Consider the following 19,264-nt stretch of genomic DNA (forward strand, 5'->3'; position numbering starts at 1 on the left):
GTAACCGCATTGGCCAATAACACCATTGAGGGGCGGGGATTTCCGGCAGTCTCGTGTCTTCACTGTTCATAGTGGGCGTTGAATAGCGTCTTCTTCAGCTCATACAAGCAAGACTTCACGATAACGTTACCCAAGTTAAGCTACTTCAAACCGGGAAATTTGTAGGTTTAGCCGGCCGACGAAGATGACGGAAAGTGCTACGAGTAAGCTGCTAAATGGAGACATTTGTCACCGGACCTCGAATGGTAAAAAGGCCAGTAAAAATGGCTTCGTGAAGGATCACTCTCTGTTTGAACAGCCACAGAAGTATCGCCGCCCTAGAGACAAGGTAAGGCCCAACCGTCAACTGCTAGGGCACGTCCATATACAAACAGCGCTCCAGCATAGTTTGAATTAATCCTGTTAGTGTTAGCCTGGGAGCCGTTCGTTTGTATTTCCTCTGTTTGTACTGTGGCCACATACTCCTGTGAGGGAGTGTGTTTCCACAGCAAGCATATGAGTGTGAGTAGCTGCCATATGACTGTGACCTCACGAGTTAGCTGCTATATTAATGACATTAGCCAAGACTGAACTCTGGGCAGTTGGTTCACATCTTTATTATTATTGTTAGTATTATTATTATTATTTCATATTCCGTACGTTTTTTCTACGCTGTCTCGTTCAGCACCATTCAGCTTAGAAAAAGCATTTTCTAAGAATGTTCGAATCTTCTTTCAACTTACTCATCTTTCATCTCTAACTACTTCCACCTATGTTGACCTACAGACACCATTCAAACTTTCGAAGTTTGAATGGTGTCTGTCGTGTTCAAAGTTTAAGTTTCATGCTGTTTTCACCCGTTTCAGAGTTTATAATGGGTGTCTATGGGATGGATTGTTGGCATTACGTCGAGAAAAGCCAAATGCCAGAGTGGCATAGATCAAAAGATGCATCTTAAAATTTTCTCTTTCAACTGCTGCTGTGTCCACAGAGTTTGGTCTGCAGTTATCAACAATGCATCTCTCAAAACTAACACATGTAAACTTTTTAAACTGTGGATCCAAGTGAAGGGAGTAACTTCTAACCAACCCACAGAGACATACTGTATTGTATTTTTAGTTAGTTTGTCTCAACAGCAGGAAAGACCCCACTTTTTAAATTGCTCCTGTGGCCACATTTTTGACAGCACTAACATAAAGAACACACTTGTGTGTCTGTAGTGGATTCTCCCCACATTTCAGTGATTTAAAGAATATGAACTTTCAATATTCATTCAGATGTTTTGTGATTCTAAATTTCTTTTGTTAATAGTCAGCTTTTTCTCATCTACACTTTAAAGATGTTCAGCTACTTTCCAATTTTGAGACTTGTTCTGCGTGAACTTTAGTTCTTAACAGTTCTACACTTTAGCCTTCAGGTGAATGATTTGGCCTATTTCAGCTCATTCAATATTTTTAACTTGACGTTCAGCAGCTATTACATTTCAGCTCAAAACATTCAGCTGTCAGCATTCACATTGCAGTTTCTTCAGGAAATGCATTCTCTGGTTATCTCATACAGTCTGCACTTTTAGGCCTAATACTATAAACCTCAAGCTAGCTGTTTAAGTTAAAATGAACTTTTACTTACTTTTTATTTTTAAATAAGCATTTCTCTTTAACATATTCTACTGTGGTTTTACCTTGTATTGGGTTTTCTGTGCTGTATAGGCTACATATACTTGTGCTGTCAAGGGGAACATGCCACCTGATCAGCCCTGACTGCAGTGGAGACTTTTTTTTTTTCTGTAACGTTACACCCTGTTGTTTTTCACCTCTTGCGTGTATATTGCGCCTGTGCCAGGTGAAATCAGACAGGCCTTTGTTTACGCTGACCCTAGTATGAGACGACTGAGGTCCTGCTGAGTTATTACCACAGAAACTTATCAGTCTCCTGGGAGAGAAGGACACGACTACTTTCACATGACACTTGAGCAGGAGAGGAATGTCTTCAGGCTGTGAAGGGTGGGGTCCTTCCCTTTCATTCCCAAGGCAGGAATGAAACCCACAAAAAGAAGAAAAAACTCTTTTTGAAAGTGTGTGTTTTTTGTGGTAGTGGAGGTCTGCCTTGTGTTTGTTGTTTTTAGCTTGTTTAAATTAAACACAGAAGGGGGACAGTTAATCCAACAGCAGTCAGCTGTAGAATGCTGATTTCAACACTAATGCATTTACATAACTAGATCCAGATTTTGTGGCTATATTAACAGCTTAATCCTTAAAGATATATATAGACGCTCGTTTTGACATGGTCAAAGTTGCAAATAATGAAATGAATGTATGTGGCGGTAAAGGCTGTGAACCGAAAGATCAGTTTCGAAAAGTTTTTTTCCTACTCTTGCCTCTGTGTGAGTCACTGGCAGCGGATATGGTCATCTTGGGGACACAGGGCTGACTGCTGCCCTACCCACCTGCTCCTCAAACCTTCAGTTTATGAGGGCGGGGGATGTAATAAGCTGGTTTAAGGCAAAAAGTAAAAGCTAATGGAGTCCCAGAAAAAGAAACCTGGAGCTAGAAATCCGCACATTAGGACCTCTTTAATTTTATTTTGCAATGTCAAACGGGGCGATTGGCCTAGGTCATTGTTATGCACGGTATTTACACTTAAACTGGAATTGCTGTAAACAGTGAAAAAGCGTCCTCCTGTCCCTGCTTTGATTGGGCACTCGCTTGCTGTTGATAAGGCGTTGAATTTGTTGTTGCTTCCTGGTGAGACCTGTGTTTGATGCAAGAATAGAGATGCAAGCAATTGCTCTCTTTTAGCAGCACTTTTTTTAACTGTTTCCTTCTATCAGCTGGTTGAAATGAGTGTTCCCTGTCGATCGAGTGCAGTATTTAACACATTTTACAGTAAGACTGGATTTCAGTGACAGATCAATAATCACATAATATGACGAGTTTATGGAAAAATGGTTAGAAGCAGGATTTGAGCATGCAGAGGGAAAGATCCTTTCAGCTTACAATTATTCAGTAAAAATGAGCCGAATCCAAAGGTAGCAGATGGAGAGCTTGACTGCTCTAATGTGTTGTGTCTGATGTGAACCGTACACCAAGAGCTGCTCTTATTATGTATACAGTGTAATATGATCTGCTGAACTGCAGAGCAAGCATGAGAAAGAGCAAACATAAAGGGTTGTTATTTGGCTGTTCCTCTTGGTGCAGTTTCAGTGATGCTCGTCTGTAAACAAATGGGACCTCTCTGGGCCTGTGTGTTTACAGGTGTATTTTTTATTTTATTTTATTTTTAAACAGAGTAAATCTGAAGCCAGGCAAACTACATCTAGTCTCGTTGGCTAGCATCGGTATGCAACAGTCTGTTTGAACAGTGCACTTGAACAGGACTGTTTTGTGCTCACTGCTTTCAGAAAACATGGCTGCCAGAGTGCTATTCTCTCAGTGCTGTTTCAGTGAACTTTTACCTGTGTGGTTGGGTTTAGTTACACACCCTGTGCACACACACACGCGCTCCTCTCCTGGTCATAAGCTCAAAGGTGTTTCTCGGAGAGGCATGACTGGTCATATGTGATATGGCTGCTAAGCTGCAGGGCAGAGCAATGTAATGAGTAACTGCCCTCATCAGTTTACTGTTGGTTTTGTAGGCAACCAAAAAAATCATATACCCAAGCTTTTCTATTTATTTATTTTTTTTTCAGTGTTGTGCTGCTCCACCAATCTATGACCACATTTATATCACCTCACAATCCAAGATCAATATAACTATTCATAAAAATCAGTCACTCAGAGCCCTAGAGGGAATGGGCTTGGGGGGGGGGGGGCTGCAGGGACACAGGAATGCCTCAGTGTTCACGAATATATGTACTTATTGTGTAACCTTTAGCTTTCTGACAGTCTTTCCAAGAAACACTTAAACTCCAGCTTAAACTGGAGTGACCGGGTCCTGCTTTCTGTCACGCTGTGTTTTGGAGTTCTTGTATAGTAGTAGTAAGCGAACAGATCTGGCGAGATGCGGAAATGGTCTTAAGTCTATATCTCGCACTCAGATTGGCTGGTTGAATCTGTACAAAGATGTTTAAATTTCACTTGTTAATTGAAATTGAGATTCTAACCTCCTGTTTTTGTTTGTTGACTTCCAGAACCAAAATGTCCCCCATAATTCCAGCTTGTACAAGAAACCATTTGTGGAATCCTTCGAGGAGACTCCTCTATGGGTTGCTGTGCTCACCTACATGGGCTACGGTATCCTCACCATCTTTGGCTACCTCAGAGACTTCCTTAGACACTGGAACATTGAAAAGTGCCATGTGGCCCGTGAGAGAGACGAGCAGAAGGTAATGAAGTGCTTACTGAACTTTTTTACATAAAAGACAAATTCAGGGGACAAATTCCAAACAAGACAAAATAATCTAGTCATCCTACTTTTATTGCAACATGTTTTATGTTTGAATTTAGGATATTTGATGTTTGAAAAGAGTTGGTCTTCATGTTGTTGTTTTACATCTGGTTCAGAGATGGCTCCTAATTTAAACTGTCAAGATCATGTTAGAAATCATCTGCACTTTCTCGCCTTCTTTCTGCAGGATTTTGTCCCCCTCTATCAGGATTTTGAAAACTTTTACACCAGGAATTTGTACATGCGGATCCGAGACAACTGGAACCGCCCTATCTGCAGTGTTCCTGGCGCCAAGGTGGACTTGGTAGAGAGAGTAACTCGTGACTACAACTGGACGTTTGAGTAAGTCGCTTGTTTTTTGTGCTGTTTTTGTGGTTCTTTGTCTCCATGTGTTTATTTTGAATAGAGGTGTTTCACATGAAGGTCATTACTCCCCTCAGAGAGGGGTGTGTGTGTGTGTGTGTGTGTGTGTGTGTGTGTGTGTGTGTGTGTGTGTGTGTGTGTGTGTGTGTGTGTGTGTGTGTGTGTGTGTGTGTGTGTGTGTGTGTGTGTGTGTGTGTGTGTGTGTGTGTGTGTGTGTGTGTGTGTGTGTGTGTGTGTGTGTGTGTGTGTGTGTGTGTGTGTGTGTGTGTGTGTGTGTTCCATTAATATGCACTTTAAGTCACTGACCTTGCAGTTCTGATAATGAGAGTGACGTAGTCTCTCTGAGGTGTGTATTTCTGTGTCACTGATTTACACACACAGTTACTGACCTTGTGTTTCTGATAGTGAGTGATGCAAGGCATGATTCACATGGTTATGTTGAAACCACTGCTTTCTGTCACATGATGTCCTAAGATACACCCTACGCAACGTATTACAGTAAAGTATGAAAGAGAAATCATCCCTAAACATGCTGACATCCCAAAGCAAACTGGCAGTTGGTCCTTTAAAGTCTCAAAATGTCTCAAATTTATTTCCCTTACACCTGTAGATTTCCAGAGGTACTATTTAGGAAAATATGATTAGACAATAATGACTAACCAAAATTAGATGAGTGAGTTGAGTTCATAATTCAGATAATTCTCATACCCAATTCATAATTTTTATTTTTTTTGTGTTTACTTCTTCAGAGTACTTTAACTCACTGCCCTAAAAGAGCAGCTTACTTCTGTAAAAACTTTAAATACAAACAAATTTATGCACAAAAGTACTGGACAAACCTACACATCACATCTACAGGAGCTGTTCTGCCAGGAATCTCTCGGCATACAGTCTTTGTGCTGATGTTAATGCCAGAGGAGGTTTGGAATTCTGTAGTTAATGAGTCAGCAGAGCTTTGGCGACTTTGACCTACTATGCACCTCTGCACTCAGTGAGCCCGCTCTGTAACTTTAAAAGGTCCACTACTTTATAGCTGAGTTGTTATGTTTCCTAAACGCTTCCATTTTGCAATAATGCCACTTACAACTGCTCAAATGTCTGGGAGGGAAAACTTTCATGAACTGACTTGTTGCAAAGATGGCATCTGGTCACAGTACCATGCTGGAATTCAGTGAGCTCTTTAGAATGACTGATTATATCACAAAAGTTTGTAAAGGCAGACTGCAAAGCCAGGTGCGTATTTTTTTTATTTTTATGTACCTTTGGCAATAGGGCTGAAAACAGGTGTGGCGCAGTACTTTTGTTCACAAAGTCTGTCTGTGTTACACAGACAGCTGTTGAGCCTGGCTCTGCTGTAAGTTTCTTTCTGTTAAAGGGGATGTTATTTCTCCCTATTGTAGGTAGCATGTGCTAGCTCATGCTACCTACAATAGGGTCTTTATAATGTTAAGTGATCTGTAATTAAAGAGTTGAAAAGTTTGACAGCTGCTGAATTTAGGCTTGTTTGAATACAGAAGAGTTCTCTGTAGATAAACTGCTCTGCTTATTTTAAAGACTGTATCATTCTTTAAAAATATTTCTCTGATTAGTATCTGTTGTTTAAAAAAATGCAGCATACCTGCCAAATTCTATTGTTAACATAATAGTTTATTGTTCCAATGTGCATGATAACATTGGAAGTTGAAATGTACACACTAAAAAAGATTTGCATTGCAAAATGAGCAAACAAGGTTAAAGAAACAATTTTTTTAAAACCCAGTTTTGTGTCTCTGTCTCTTCCCCTCAGGCATACAGGCAAAGTGGTGAAGGACGTTATCAACATGGGCTCGTACAACTACCTCGGCTTCGCTGAGAACACTGGAGCTTGTGCCGATGCTGCTCTCGAGGTCACAAAAATGTATGGAGCGGGAGTGGGCAGCACTCGCTGTGAGATGGGTAAGGGGTGAAATCTTTTGAATGTTGACATTTGGTCTGTGAAATCCTTCTTGTGATTCATCATCCTTCAAGGATGCTTTTTTTCCACTATGAGTAAAAGTGGAATCGCCCAAACTCTCCACTTCCACTTAAACCGCTGCTCCACATTTGTTTTCGCTTTCAGGATGCATCAGTAGCCACAGCTCAAGTGCTGCTGAAGCTCTTAAAAGACTGAATGAAATAATAATCTGTGATATGAGCTTTGAAATTCAAATCCTTTTACAGTTCAGCACCTAGTATGCTGCTCTTTCTTTTTATTTCTTTATTTTTTTGGAGGGATGTAGCTTAAGGGAAATGTACTGACTTCACCAATATGATGGAAAAGGCAGCGTGACTTACAGAAAAGTCTTTAATTTAAATATTAGAGGAACCTGAAGAGCTGCTGTGATAATTTTTTTTTTTTTTTTTTTTTTTTTTTTTTTTTTTTTTTTTAATTCAGGAAACTTGGACATCCATGAGGAAATGGAGCAATTGGTTGCCAGGTTTCTGGGAGTTGAGTCAGCCATGGCTTTTGGCATGGGTTTCGCAACCAATTCCATGAATATTCCTGCTCTCATGGGGAAGGTGAGGAATTTCTTTCACTTCCTTTGTCACTCAGATGTATTCATCTGTACCTATATTATCACGTTGAGCCCTTTGTGAGTGTTGGTAACAGTAATTTTTGCTGAGGAAACCCACCTCTTCCTGTATAGAGTGAAAATGGGATCCTTACTGGATACCAGGCAAAGACCCTGCCCTTCCACACAGCTACTGCCCAATTTCACTTATAAATGTAAAACTTTAAATACTTTGCAAAGGCCTTGCCAAAAAAAAAATCACTCCATTCATAAAACATCCTGGTCAAACAGGTTTTATCGGGGTCTTTGGGTGTGGGGCTTGGAGTACTTGTGCTGGTGGGAAAACCATTCAGATCATAATTATGATTGCAGAAGCTGCCAGAGGGGACAGGATTTAAAAAAACCTCATCCTCATCCTCATCCTCATCCGCTTTATCCGAAGTCGGGTCGCGGGGGCAGCAGCCTAAGCAGAGAAGCCCAGACCTCCCTCTCCCCAGCCACCTCCTCCAGCTCATCCGGGGGAACACCAAGGCGTTCCCAGGCCAGCCGAGAGATATAATCAAAAAAACAAACAATAAAAAACAGGGTATCTTTTTCAGATGGATAGCCACACTTGTAGAGTTCAGGTTGTTCTAGTTTCTGGGAACAAAACCTCTGAGTGTTGGAATTCCTGTTGTTCCAGCCGTGATCCTTACTTGTGCTTTTCTTCTGTAGCTGGTGGGAAGGTAGAAAGGCGCGTGTCACTGTACCTTGTGAGTCAGAACATATGTCTTTATGACCATTAATGACAAACATGGGAATGGAAATAATATTGAGACTGAAATTTAGATTTAATCAGACTGCTCTCGTCATAAACGTTCATAAATTCTTAACCGTGGTTGTCGCGTTTCTATTAGCTCACATCCTTGTGTCCTCATAATGTGATGTTGTAACAAACTCGGGTTTTTATTGGCTAGAGGAACTTATATTCGACCGTTTATGTGTGCTGATTTTAAGAGCTGGGCAGGCTGCCATTTTGTAATGTCATCTGTTTTTGTTTTGTTTTTTGAAACGGGTCGGTATTGCTTTTGATGATGTCTTTTTTGCTTTCAGTCTGTATGAACTTAACAATTATCGATCCATTTTTTATTGGAATCAGTCATATTTAATTCACTCTTCAATGTAATAAAAATTCATATTGGCAGGCATAGCGTGTCAGTTACTTGACTTCTTCTTCTTCTTATGTTTTCCTTGTAATATTTGCCTCATGTACTAAAGGCTTACCTTAAGTGTAACCTAAATAACAATAGATCCATCCCTAAACAAGGATGAGCAAAGACAGTTCTTGAAGTTCTGAGCTATATACGTTTCTGGAGAAATAATGGTGTTCTGCTGTTCTGGCTACTTGGTGAGCTGCTAAAGTTACGTGAAAAAATGTGTAAACTTTGTCGCTTTCATTTAAAAACTGCATTTCTGTTTGCGGTTGTAGGGTTGCCTCATCCTGAGCGACGAGCTGAATCATACGTCGCTGGTGCTGGGTGCTCGTCTGTCGGGCTCCACGATTCGGGTCTTCAAACACAACAGTGAGTGACTTACAGTTTTAAACCGCTGACCTGAAAGCAGTTGAGCTGAATTTTGCGTTACACCCAAAGCATAACAGTACACTGGAGACAAAGGATTAGAATGGATCTTTCAACTCTGTGCAACAATTAACTATAATTCCCGTTAAGTCAAAAGGATAGCAAAGACATTCAGCGTGGGTGTGTGCGTACATTTCAACATGTTGCTTTTATAAAATCCAAACTATTTTTTGGACACTTGCTTACTCATGTCTGCAGTTATACATTGACTGTATTGTTTCCAGTGCTAAATAACACATTATAGGGTGTGGTTATTTTTCAGCTCAGGATAAAAACATGACAGATACACACACATAGCTGAGATCATGACTTGTAGTCAGCAGGCAGGAACCAGGCCAGGTGGCTTCTGAGAAAATGCTCTGTGATCATGAAATATTGACAGAGTTGTTCATCCATTTAACACAGCTCTCATATTTCTGTTGGGAAAATGTTAATCCTTAAAGTCGCTTGTCTTTTCATTACATGGCTTTTTCTTACTGTCAGTGATTTAACAAATAACTTAAAACAAACATTTATTCACAAACTCCTTTGTGTTGTAGACATGCAAAGCCTTGAGAAGCTACTGAGAGATGCCATCGTGCATGGGCAGCCGAGAACCCACCGACCCTGGAAGAAAATTCTTATTGTGGTGGAGGGCATTTACAGGTGCAGACAGCAGTTTTTGTGGTTCTTCAGCATGATAAAATACTATTCCAAAGCATTACACTTGCCTAAACGAAATAATGTACTGCCTTAATGAATTAGCATAGATTATATGGTGTGCGAGCTGGTAATGTGCAGTTAGTCATTTCAACCTCATAAATACTGCAAGTCAAATTAATTATTAATATTTTATGAATATACTACTGTGGTTGGGTGTAAGTTGTTACATGACCATCTGCCACTAGCCAACAGACAGCTGCACCCAAAGAGGTAACAATTAGCCACTTCTAAAATCATGACACATAGGTGGTGTTGGCAGATTGGTAGTTTAATATGTTAGCTTCTTCAACCACAGCTTCTTTCTTTTTTGGTGGGGGGGGGGGGACTAACGTGGATATCTGCTGTTGTTTGTGGTACATCATGACCTCATTGCATAATCTTTGTTGCCATAACAGTGAGTCTGAAAATTGTACAGTAAAATGCAGTTTCTGAAAACAGTAATACTGTTACAGTACTCTAGCCTGTATCACATTACACTGTTTCCAGTCAGCCACCTGACACCAAAGTTTTGCGACTATGAACCCATAAGTCTTTATTTAGTTTGACCGATGGCATAAATTCCATAATCTTTAGTGTTTCGTAACATCTACCCATGTCCTAACATGACCTTTCATATCAGTGAGATTTTAAGCACTGATGCACTTCTGATTCTAAAGGCTGATTTTAATGAGAAGGATACAGTCCCACCTTCACACGTCAGCAGGTTAATTTCCAATGAAACTCTTCAACAAGATAAATGAAGCAGCACCTTGGTGAGTTTAATGTACAACACTCCTCTGTAACCTGGTGCTACACTCGCCTGCTGACTTTAGACATCGTGACACTGTATACCACATATAATGTAATAACCAAAATAACACAAATAGAAAAGAAAGTCTCCAGATTTACCATAATCAGGTGACTGAATGAACAACGCAGAAGGGAAAGTTAACTTTTAAGAAGCCGTTATTTGTGATTGCATTCCATTGCACTAACAGTGAAACGTGATGTGGTTTCAATTATGGTATTTGGGGGGGGGGGTCATTTCTGGAAAAAGCATGGCCAGAATAGTTTGGGGGGGGTGATTATGTGTGAATAAGGACTCTTTAGTTGTTTCAGTTTTCTATTTGCATAATAAACAACCGCATATTTTTGACAGATTTCAGAAATAATTTAATAAATACATTTGCCAGACATGGCAGTTTGAAAGTTGTTCCACTCTCCCTTAAGTGTACTATATTCCTTGTTCTTTGAAGGGATTTACTATAAAGACAATCAATCCTGTTGATCAATATAGTTCTCAGACCAACTGCCTGAAAGAGTCAGTGCCCTTTACTAATGCAATGTTAATGGAGTTTCATTTCCACAGGGATTTCTAGAGTTGAACCATATGTTGCTAAAACAGACTGTACTCTCAAACAGAGTATGCATAAACAGCCCTGGAGGCATTAGGCATGTACCTTTTAATGTCAACTGCTTTACACAGCGGCCTTCTTGTGCTTTGGTTCAGGTTGTGGTTAATAATGGTTTTAGGTTTTTTGCAGGTGTTTAATTTCTCTCCTTTCTTCTTTTTTTTTTTTTTTTTTTTTCGTAATCCTGAAGTATGGAGGGGTCAATCGTACGTCTCCCGGAGGTCATAGCTCTGAAGAAGCGCTACAAGGCCTACCTGTACCTGGACGAGGCTCACAGTATCGGCGCCCTGGGCCCTAATGGCAGGGGAGTGGTGGACTACTTTGGCCTGGATTCCAAAGATGTTGACATCATGATGGGAACATTCACCAAAAGCTTTGGGGCTGCTGGGGGATATATTGGAGGCAAAAAGGTTAGTGAACTGCTGACAGTGTTCAGAAGGCTAAGTCTAGTCTGTGCAATGTGAAGTAGTCAAAGCAATGGTACTTGGTTATTACAGTATTGAGACACTTACTCATAGTCAATAGCTTGAGCAGTTTCCTAACTCCTAAATTGCTAAATTCAGTGTTGGCCAACCGTCTTTACTGGTAAAGTGGAATTCAGCTTCCTGTTTTTCAAGATAGGATCTGATTCAGTGTATGCTTTCATTTTGAGCTAGAAATGACGGCTTGAAAAACTCAAGTATGCCATTAAATTTTTTTTTAAAAACCTCATGTCCCGACTGTCCAAGTGATACTTTGTTTTTTTTTTTTCCTCACTTTAATTGCATTCTGTCAGGAGCTGATTGACTATCTGCGCCGCCACTCTCATAGCGCCATGTATGCCACCTCTATGTCCCCTCCTGTGGCCCAGCAGATAATCACCTCTATGAAGATCATCATGGGAGAAGATGGGACCACACTGGGTAGGTGAAAAACTGCTCAAAGCCGTTTTATATACTGGTAGGGAAGTGTAGACGGTGTTTTTATCCATAAACTGTTTCTGATAACTGCTTATTAGTTGTTGTGCAGAAACATTTTGGTGGTTAACTTGGCAAATCAAATATTAAAGTTGAATCTTTACAAATGGTTTTTGGTATGGTTTGTTTTTTGTGTTTGTTTTTGTTTTTCCCCTGCAGTTTTGTTTTGGTTGCAACACTTAAGAAATCACTGAAATTTTAACCTCATGTTTGTGGTCAGTTTTCCTGCTGGTATTTGACATAACCACAAGATGGCAGTATAGACCAGTCATTCAGATATTATTCTGCAGACTTATTGGTGGGTTATTGAATGCAAAGTTATTATGGTATTGCTTTTATTTAATTTCTAATCAACTGTGCCAGCTTTTCTACTCTTGTCTATATTTTATCACAGCTAGAGATAAAAGCCAGTGTTATTAGCTAACTGGTAAATATTTTCCTATAAATAAAGGTGTGTCAGACCACTTTATCAAAGTAAGTGTGTGTGTGTGTGTGTGTGTGTGTGTGTGTGTGTGTGTGTGTGTGTGTGTGTGTGTGTGTGTGTGTGTGTGTGTGTGTGTGTGTGTGTGTGTGTGTGTGTGTGTGTGTGTGTGTGTGTGTGTGTGTGTGTGTGTGTGTGTGTGTGTGTGTGTGTGTGTGTGTGTGTGTGTGTGTGTGTGTGTGTGTGTGTGTGTGTGTGTGTGTGTGTGTGTGTGTGTGTGTGTGTGTGTGTGTGTGTGTGTGTGTTAGTTACAGCTTTCTGGGTATGCTGTAAATGCTGCACAGGTCCATGCCCATATTATATAACAAACAGTGTCACATGTGACTGCAGCATGGGGTGCAAAGTTTAGTCACTTCCGTCATGTCACTTCTGATTTTGATTTCTAAATATGTTTAAAAACTGTTGGCTTACTGATGATGAAGTTTTAGGCTCAGAACTTTATCAGAGACTGAGAAATGCAGTTTTTTTTTAAATGTCAGACACAGATTTGTTGTCCATGGTACTACATGTTATAAACATTGAGATTGGAGCGCACTCTGCTGGACAAAGCATGTGATGAGACCAGATTTAAACTATTGCAGGCACTTTTTTCTGCATTATGTTCTCTTTAAAAATAATCAGAACAAGTCTTGGCTCGAGGAGGATGGCTATCTGCTGCAACACGTTGAGTTAATAATAAGCTCACCTACAACGTTGATTCTAAATGAACTCTTCCCAAGCCCAGTTGCATATTTGACAACACATACACTGATAGCAATATATCTGTGTTGGTCTGAAATTAGACCAGCATCCATTGGTCAGGCTCTGAACTTTCTGTGTGATTGTGCCTCTTCCAGTTGGTTGTTAATGGTTCCTTTCTTTTGTCCAGTTCAGTCCAGGCTGATGGAAGGCTTTATTCTGCCCCTCCCCTCTCCCCCTTTATGGCTTTCAGATGTGTGTTTCTTTGTATATGATTGTGCTCCTTCACGCTGTGGGTACAAAGCAGCATGGTGCTTGCGACCAGAGGTCTGTGTAGATCAAACTCTGCTGGACTCCTGCACACACACAAATAGATGATAGGGTCTTGTTTTCTTGCAGGGTGGGACCCCTTTACTCGTCACAGGGCTTGACTGACTTGGAGTTCCCAAACATTCTGATATAAGATGAAATGAAACTCATTAGGCATAGGAATAAACATCTGGTGTTAACCTTTATGTTACTGTCTTTCTACAGTGTCATCAACTTTTCCTGTAAGTCAGTCTGAGAGGAGTAGGCCAGACCAGCTGACCTTGCAGCATGTGCTAGTTTTCCTTGTAGAAGAGTAACTATTACGGTTTGATTGGTTGCAGCCCCGTCAGCCCTCGAAATGAAACCCTTTGAAGATCCAGGCGCTGACACAAAGTCAGAGTGACATTTGAGCTGCCTGCGAAACTGTTGTTATTGCTGAAAGCCTGTAAGCTTATATTAATCAAATTTATGTAGACGACCTAAAAGCAGAAGATAGACAAAGCTTTCACCCGTATACAAAGAAGGTTAAAGAATCTTCCATTCTTCTGTGGATACCTTTGGATCCCTTGACTGGAAAGGAAGCATGTGGATAAGTATAATGTCAGACTTTGTTGTGTGTCTTAGTGCTCTGAAGCTGCTGTTTCTGCTCCATTTTTGAGCACAGCCAGGCAGATGTGTGTTGCTCTTGGCGCTTTGTGCCATATGGTTATTTGTTGGGTTACGATGCTATCTCTGGCGGCTCAGACAGACTCAGTGAGTGAATCCACAACATGTATCAGGTTGACACATGATTGATGTTGACCTCTTGACCGTAAAATATTAGAGTTCTGTTTGTCTTCAAAGCTAGTCTTCAAATAACTAGAAGGCTGGAAACAATGTGGCCTTCTTGAGAGTTTTGTACTGTTTTTTTGTTTGTTTTTATTTATAGACATGGTTTTGCTGTTAGAACCATGACTGTGTATTTCACTCTGGATCAGTTGTGCTCAAAAGCGGGCTAAATTGAGGAATAAAGACGTCATGAGTGGTGGTGGGAGGGGTCTCTGTAAAGTACACACGGTTTCCTTCACTTGGCCGCAGAATAAGAGCAGATAATGAAATTTTATGAAGCTTACAAGCACCAGTAACCAGAACGGTGTGGTTTGAAGGAGCAGCACACCCTCACAGGTGCTTTCACTCTGGCTGATTAGACGTCTGCTCAGGTTGTCTGGAATGCGTGAGATCACTAAAGTTCATGTACTAATAAGTGCCATAAAAGTGTAAGTTTTCCTGTTCTGACAGGTACAATGGGGAGTGAGGGGTGGGGTGGGGGGGATGCCAATCAGGAACAATTTGTACAGAAGAGGGCTTATCAGGCAGATTTAGTGAAAACACCTGTGTGGTTGCACCATTGATGTGGAGGAGCTTTAATCAAGGCCAGGAGATGTTACTTGGTAAATACTTGAGGTCTCCAATTGCAAAAAAGTTAACTTAATAGAGATTATAATATTTAATTTGACAAAAATGCAAAGAATCAGTTGATACTTCTTCAAGAGGAAGAAATCTCAGGGAGTAAAGAGAGAGTAAACTGACTCAAAAGATTGAATCAAAATTGTGAATAACTCTTCTGAAGCCCAGTTGGATCTCTGTCTACCTTTTCCAGGTGCTGATCGCCTCCGACAGCTTTCACAGAACACCACCTACTTCCGCAGAAGACTGCATGAAATGGGCTTTATCATCTATGGCAACGAGGACTCCCCCGTCGTACCCTTGATGCTCTACATGCCGGCCAAAATCGGGTGTGTTGGGTTTTTTTGGTTGGTTGGTTTTTTTGGTATAGCTGCATGAGAGCATGTGCTCAGTTTTTAATATAACCTTTTATTTCATGAGAACATTAATCGTAGATCCATGGCTTGAATAGCAGCATATTACTCTTTGTCTAAGTTTCCTTTGCTTATCAGGGCCTTCGGTCGGGAGATGCTGAAGAGGAACATCGGTACAGTGGTCGTCGGCTTTCCTGCGACGCCCATCATCGAATCCAGAGCACGCTTCTGTGTATCAGCAGCTCACACCAGAGAGATGCTCGATACAGTAAGTCGTCTAATCCCATTTCTAACATTCTCCCTTCACTAATAGTAAAAGCCTTTTATCAGTGTCGACTGACGAAACACAAAAGTTTACTTTTACCTTCTTTTTGCTTTACTTTTTTCCCTTACTCATACTTGCAGCATGGGCTGTTTTTACTCTAAAAGTTCATCGTGTCTGTGTGCGCATGGAAGCAGAATTGGTGCAAAACTGAGTTGAAAATATCGTTCACTCTTTTAAAAACAGTTTGAAATGTTGCTTTGTAAAGCACGACCTAAAACCAGAGCTTTGCAAAAGTCACTTCCCTCATTGTAATGCTGCCACTTCTGATCTGCAGCTTCCAGTAAGTTCTTAAATATCATCAAAGACATAAAGAGAAGGGCACATCTGAGCTCTTCTAAGTGGTCTCCTTCACCACTGAAGCCAGTTCAAGAGTTGTTGTTACAGGATAGACTATTTGATTGCTGAAGACTTAATTTTATCCTCAATATGATTTAAGAGTTTGTTTTGATCCACTGTGGGTGATCGTGGATTCCTGCACTTTTAATCAACCAGCCTGCCTGACCGCTGACTGACAGCTTTGTGTGCCTTGCGTTCGAGTCCGTGTATGTGTGAGCGTGCCTGTCAAGTAATAAATGCTTCCAATATGTCCTTTTATTTTGAAGGAACCTAGAAGGGCCAAGCTGTCTCTAAAGATTACAGCGTGACTCAGGCAGAGACTTTTATTTGAGCTGCTCTGTCTCTCCAAAGACACTTCATTCATCTTACTGGGAAGCTTGTCAACACCATTTGTAATAGTCCGTTTAAACGGCATCAGGCCTGCCTTTGTAGCAGAGCTTCTAGGAGCCGCTTTTTCCGTCTTTGGAAAAGCCAGGCCTCGCAATTTCTCAAAGCGTGGAATCAGAAAAAAGGTCAGGAGGAAGGTAAATTGTTTCCAGGTGCCCTGCAGTGTGTTGCAACACTGATACAGTCTCTGGTGGAAAGAAGTGTTCAGTTGTGGTTTATACAGGGAGCCTTCTGTTCACCTCTGCTTTTGGACTCCTCGCCTCCTTCAGCACTCTGACATGTTAAAAATCAAAGCCAGTCTTATCAGTCTGGCTGAATCCTCTTAAGTTTTGGCATGTGTGCTATCTTTTTGTTTTGTTTTTTTACTATGTGGCTATCTTCTCTTGTATTTTGGATTGAGATTAACTGCATTCTTCCTGTTGCTTTGTCAGGCATTGGAAGCCATCAGTGAAGTGGGCGACCTCCTGCAGCTGAAATATTCAAGACGTGAGCAGCCTCTTCCCTCGCTTGGGTGGATGTCCGAGGAGAGTCTTCTTCAGGACTGAGCCTCATCGTCCTCTTCTTGTCACACAGAGCGTGTTTTCCCAACTCACCGGCCCCTCCCTTAGCGCTTCTCGTCTGACATCCGTCTTATGCCCCCACGTATTTTTCTCTGAGCCAGTCTCTGCATTCATGTTATCCATATTTGTTCACATCAAACTCCAGCGGACACAAAGCCAAAGTCCCAACAGCTTCACCGCGACCAAAATCAGCCACATGCGTCCGTGTCCATTGTTACAAAGTCCATTCAGACCCTTCCAGTTTGTCCTAACTTATTGCGACTGCATCTGTCTAACATAAAGTCTTATTCTTGTGCGCACATTGAATGTGTATCTTATTTGTGCAATAACAGCAGCAGTGTGGTGTTTCTTTGTAATTCAAACAACTCAGAGCAAGGTAGAAGAAGCTCTGCCATGACTTCCTGCTCTTGCACTCTTGAAATCTGATCATAGCTCGTGCTATGATGAACTCGAGAGAAAACGATCATATATGTAAATATTATTTATCACAATGTTGGTAATACTGCCTTGGGGTAGCATCCCAAACCTCAGTGAGAGATGCATTATTTCACGGGAATAAGCATGTGTATACTATATGTATTTATCTGCTTTTGTTTTGTTTTAATCCTAATCACTTTTACTTGAAAAGAGAGATTATTGGGTTCTTTTACCCAACCAAAGGTTCTAAGTATATGTATAGATATGTTTTCTAGCCTTCCTGTTAAAATGCAAAGCAGATGTTCCAAATGAAAACATTTAACAGGGAAAGAATTCCAGAGAGGAAGACGAAGGATTTTTTTTTAACTGCATATTTTCTAAAAATATTTTTCAGCTTTATTTACTGTTTACACCTGCACTCAAAAACTTGAGCCTTGTGTCTTTAACATTTCTATAAGCTAATGAGCTCCATGTGATTTCTTTCTAGTTTGTTGCTTTCTCACCCACTGAAATTGTTCTCACTCATGTGCTTTCATGAGAATCGCCAATCTGAGCACGACAGCACGCTGTACGCATGACGATGTAGGGCTCATCTGATATACAGACAACTTTATTTATTTAACGTGTTTGTCGGCCGTTAGCGATCTCTTTTATTTGTGGAAGCCATTATCTGAGTGGAAAGTGTGTGTTTCAACTTGACTACATGTCTTAACTTCAGTGCAGCACTACTGACGGGCGTTTTATATGTCCAGATGACGTAGTCACTGAAAACCTGTAAGGTTTGTTTGGTTATAGTCCAAATGTCATTGGGGTTTTCTTTTTGTTTTTTTTCTTCCTCCCTTCATCATTCACCAGATGTTATCATCCTCTGGAATGACATTCCATATCATCCTGCTTTTTGTCACATTTTTTTTTTTTTTTTTTTTGGTTTTCTGTTTTGGTCCGAGATTACTGTGTGAGGTCACCCCAAACATGTGGCTTTACAAGCCACTGTCAAACATTGTTCATCTGAGTGTTTGTTGGGGTTTTTTTATGTTCCATCACTTTATTGATGTGAGCTGCCGTGTCAGTGTAGCCAGTAAGAAACCTGGCCAATTCCCGCAAATACTCGAAGCGATGAAACACAAGTTTAGAGACGTGTGTTTAATGTTTTGGGCATTTCAGCACAGCATGACTGCTATTTGCCGGTCTTTTAAACTGTACATCCATCATACATTAGTCACATTTTTTTTGTCTGTATCATTCCAGTACTGTCTTCACACAAAAAAATAGTTTGACTAACAGATCGGTGATGCATTTGCTGTTAACAAGCAATAAAATGTGGAACATTTCATTATGATCTGTATGCACCCTGACATAAAACTCAAAGTTTCCTGCAGGGCCGTGCAGTATGTTTCTGTCCATGGAGGCAAAAAAAATGTAATTGCAAACAGCAACACGGCTGTTTTTCTCAGCCTGGTTTCCCCTCACTGAAACTGCAGGTTTAATGTCTGGAGAAATGATTCAAATGCTGAGCTGCTTACAATACCTGTAAACTTGCTTGCAGTGACCAGTGGAAACTTATCTGTTGCTTTTGCCTTTTGGAATTGTATTTGGGTTGGAGATGAACCACTTAAAGGAGTTTATAAAGCCATGATGTTTGTTGACCGTGCTGTTGGAAACGGTGCTGCAAAGATTAAATCACTTTCTTTGTATCAACTTCTAGAAAGACGTTGTGTTTATTTACCACAAACACGCGCACACACACGCAGACTGCTCACGAAGAATACGTTACAAAGCCTTCTTGCCTTACAAGTCAGCATTCCTTACAGTCCAGTCATTGGCTGCCCTTTAACCTACTTTTAAAGCAGTGACACAAATTTAAATTGATTAAAAAATTTCACAGAGCTAAAGCTGAATAATTCACTTAACAGTGTTGTCAAGCTCATCTTACATTCGAGGGTCATGCTTTGATCTTAAGTCAGGAGGACAAGTAAGAATTCCCTTTGTCAGCATAACGATGTGTAACTTCACATTTTATCTCTGAAATATCTCATTATTAGAAC

The 19,264-nt window shown here is 40.6% G+C and overlaps 1 protein-coding gene across 1 annotated transcript; it reads left to right on the forward strand.

The window, feature by feature from the left end:
• The first annotated feature begins 41 nt into the window (after nt 1-41).
• Nucleotides 42-18,921, forward strand: sptlc2b (serine palmitoyltransferase, long chain base subunit 2b). Its single transcript, XM_031733859.2, has 12 exons — nt 42-328; nt 4,109-4,303; nt 4,553-4,707; nt 6,515-6,663; nt 7,142-7,266; nt 8,728-8,821; nt 9,418-9,523; nt 11,162-11,381; nt 11,747-11,873; nt 15,035-15,170; nt 15,333-15,462; nt 16,674-18,921. Exons 1-12 carry the CDS (start codon nt 185-187, stop codon nt 16,785-16,787), a joined length of 1,695 nt encoding a protein of 564 aa, XP_031589719.1. The 5' UTR covers nt 42-184; the 3' UTR covers nt 16,788-18,921.
• Nucleotides 18,922-19,264: the final 343 nt, after the last annotated feature.

Source organism: Oreochromis aureus, linkage group 15, assembly GCF_013358895.1.
Source record: "Oreochromis aureus strain Israel breed Guangdong linkage group 15, ZZ_aureus, whole genome shotgun sequence".
Taxonomy (NCBI): domain Eukaryota; kingdom Metazoa; phylum Chordata; class Actinopteri; order Cichliformes; family Cichlidae; genus Oreochromis; species Oreochromis aureus.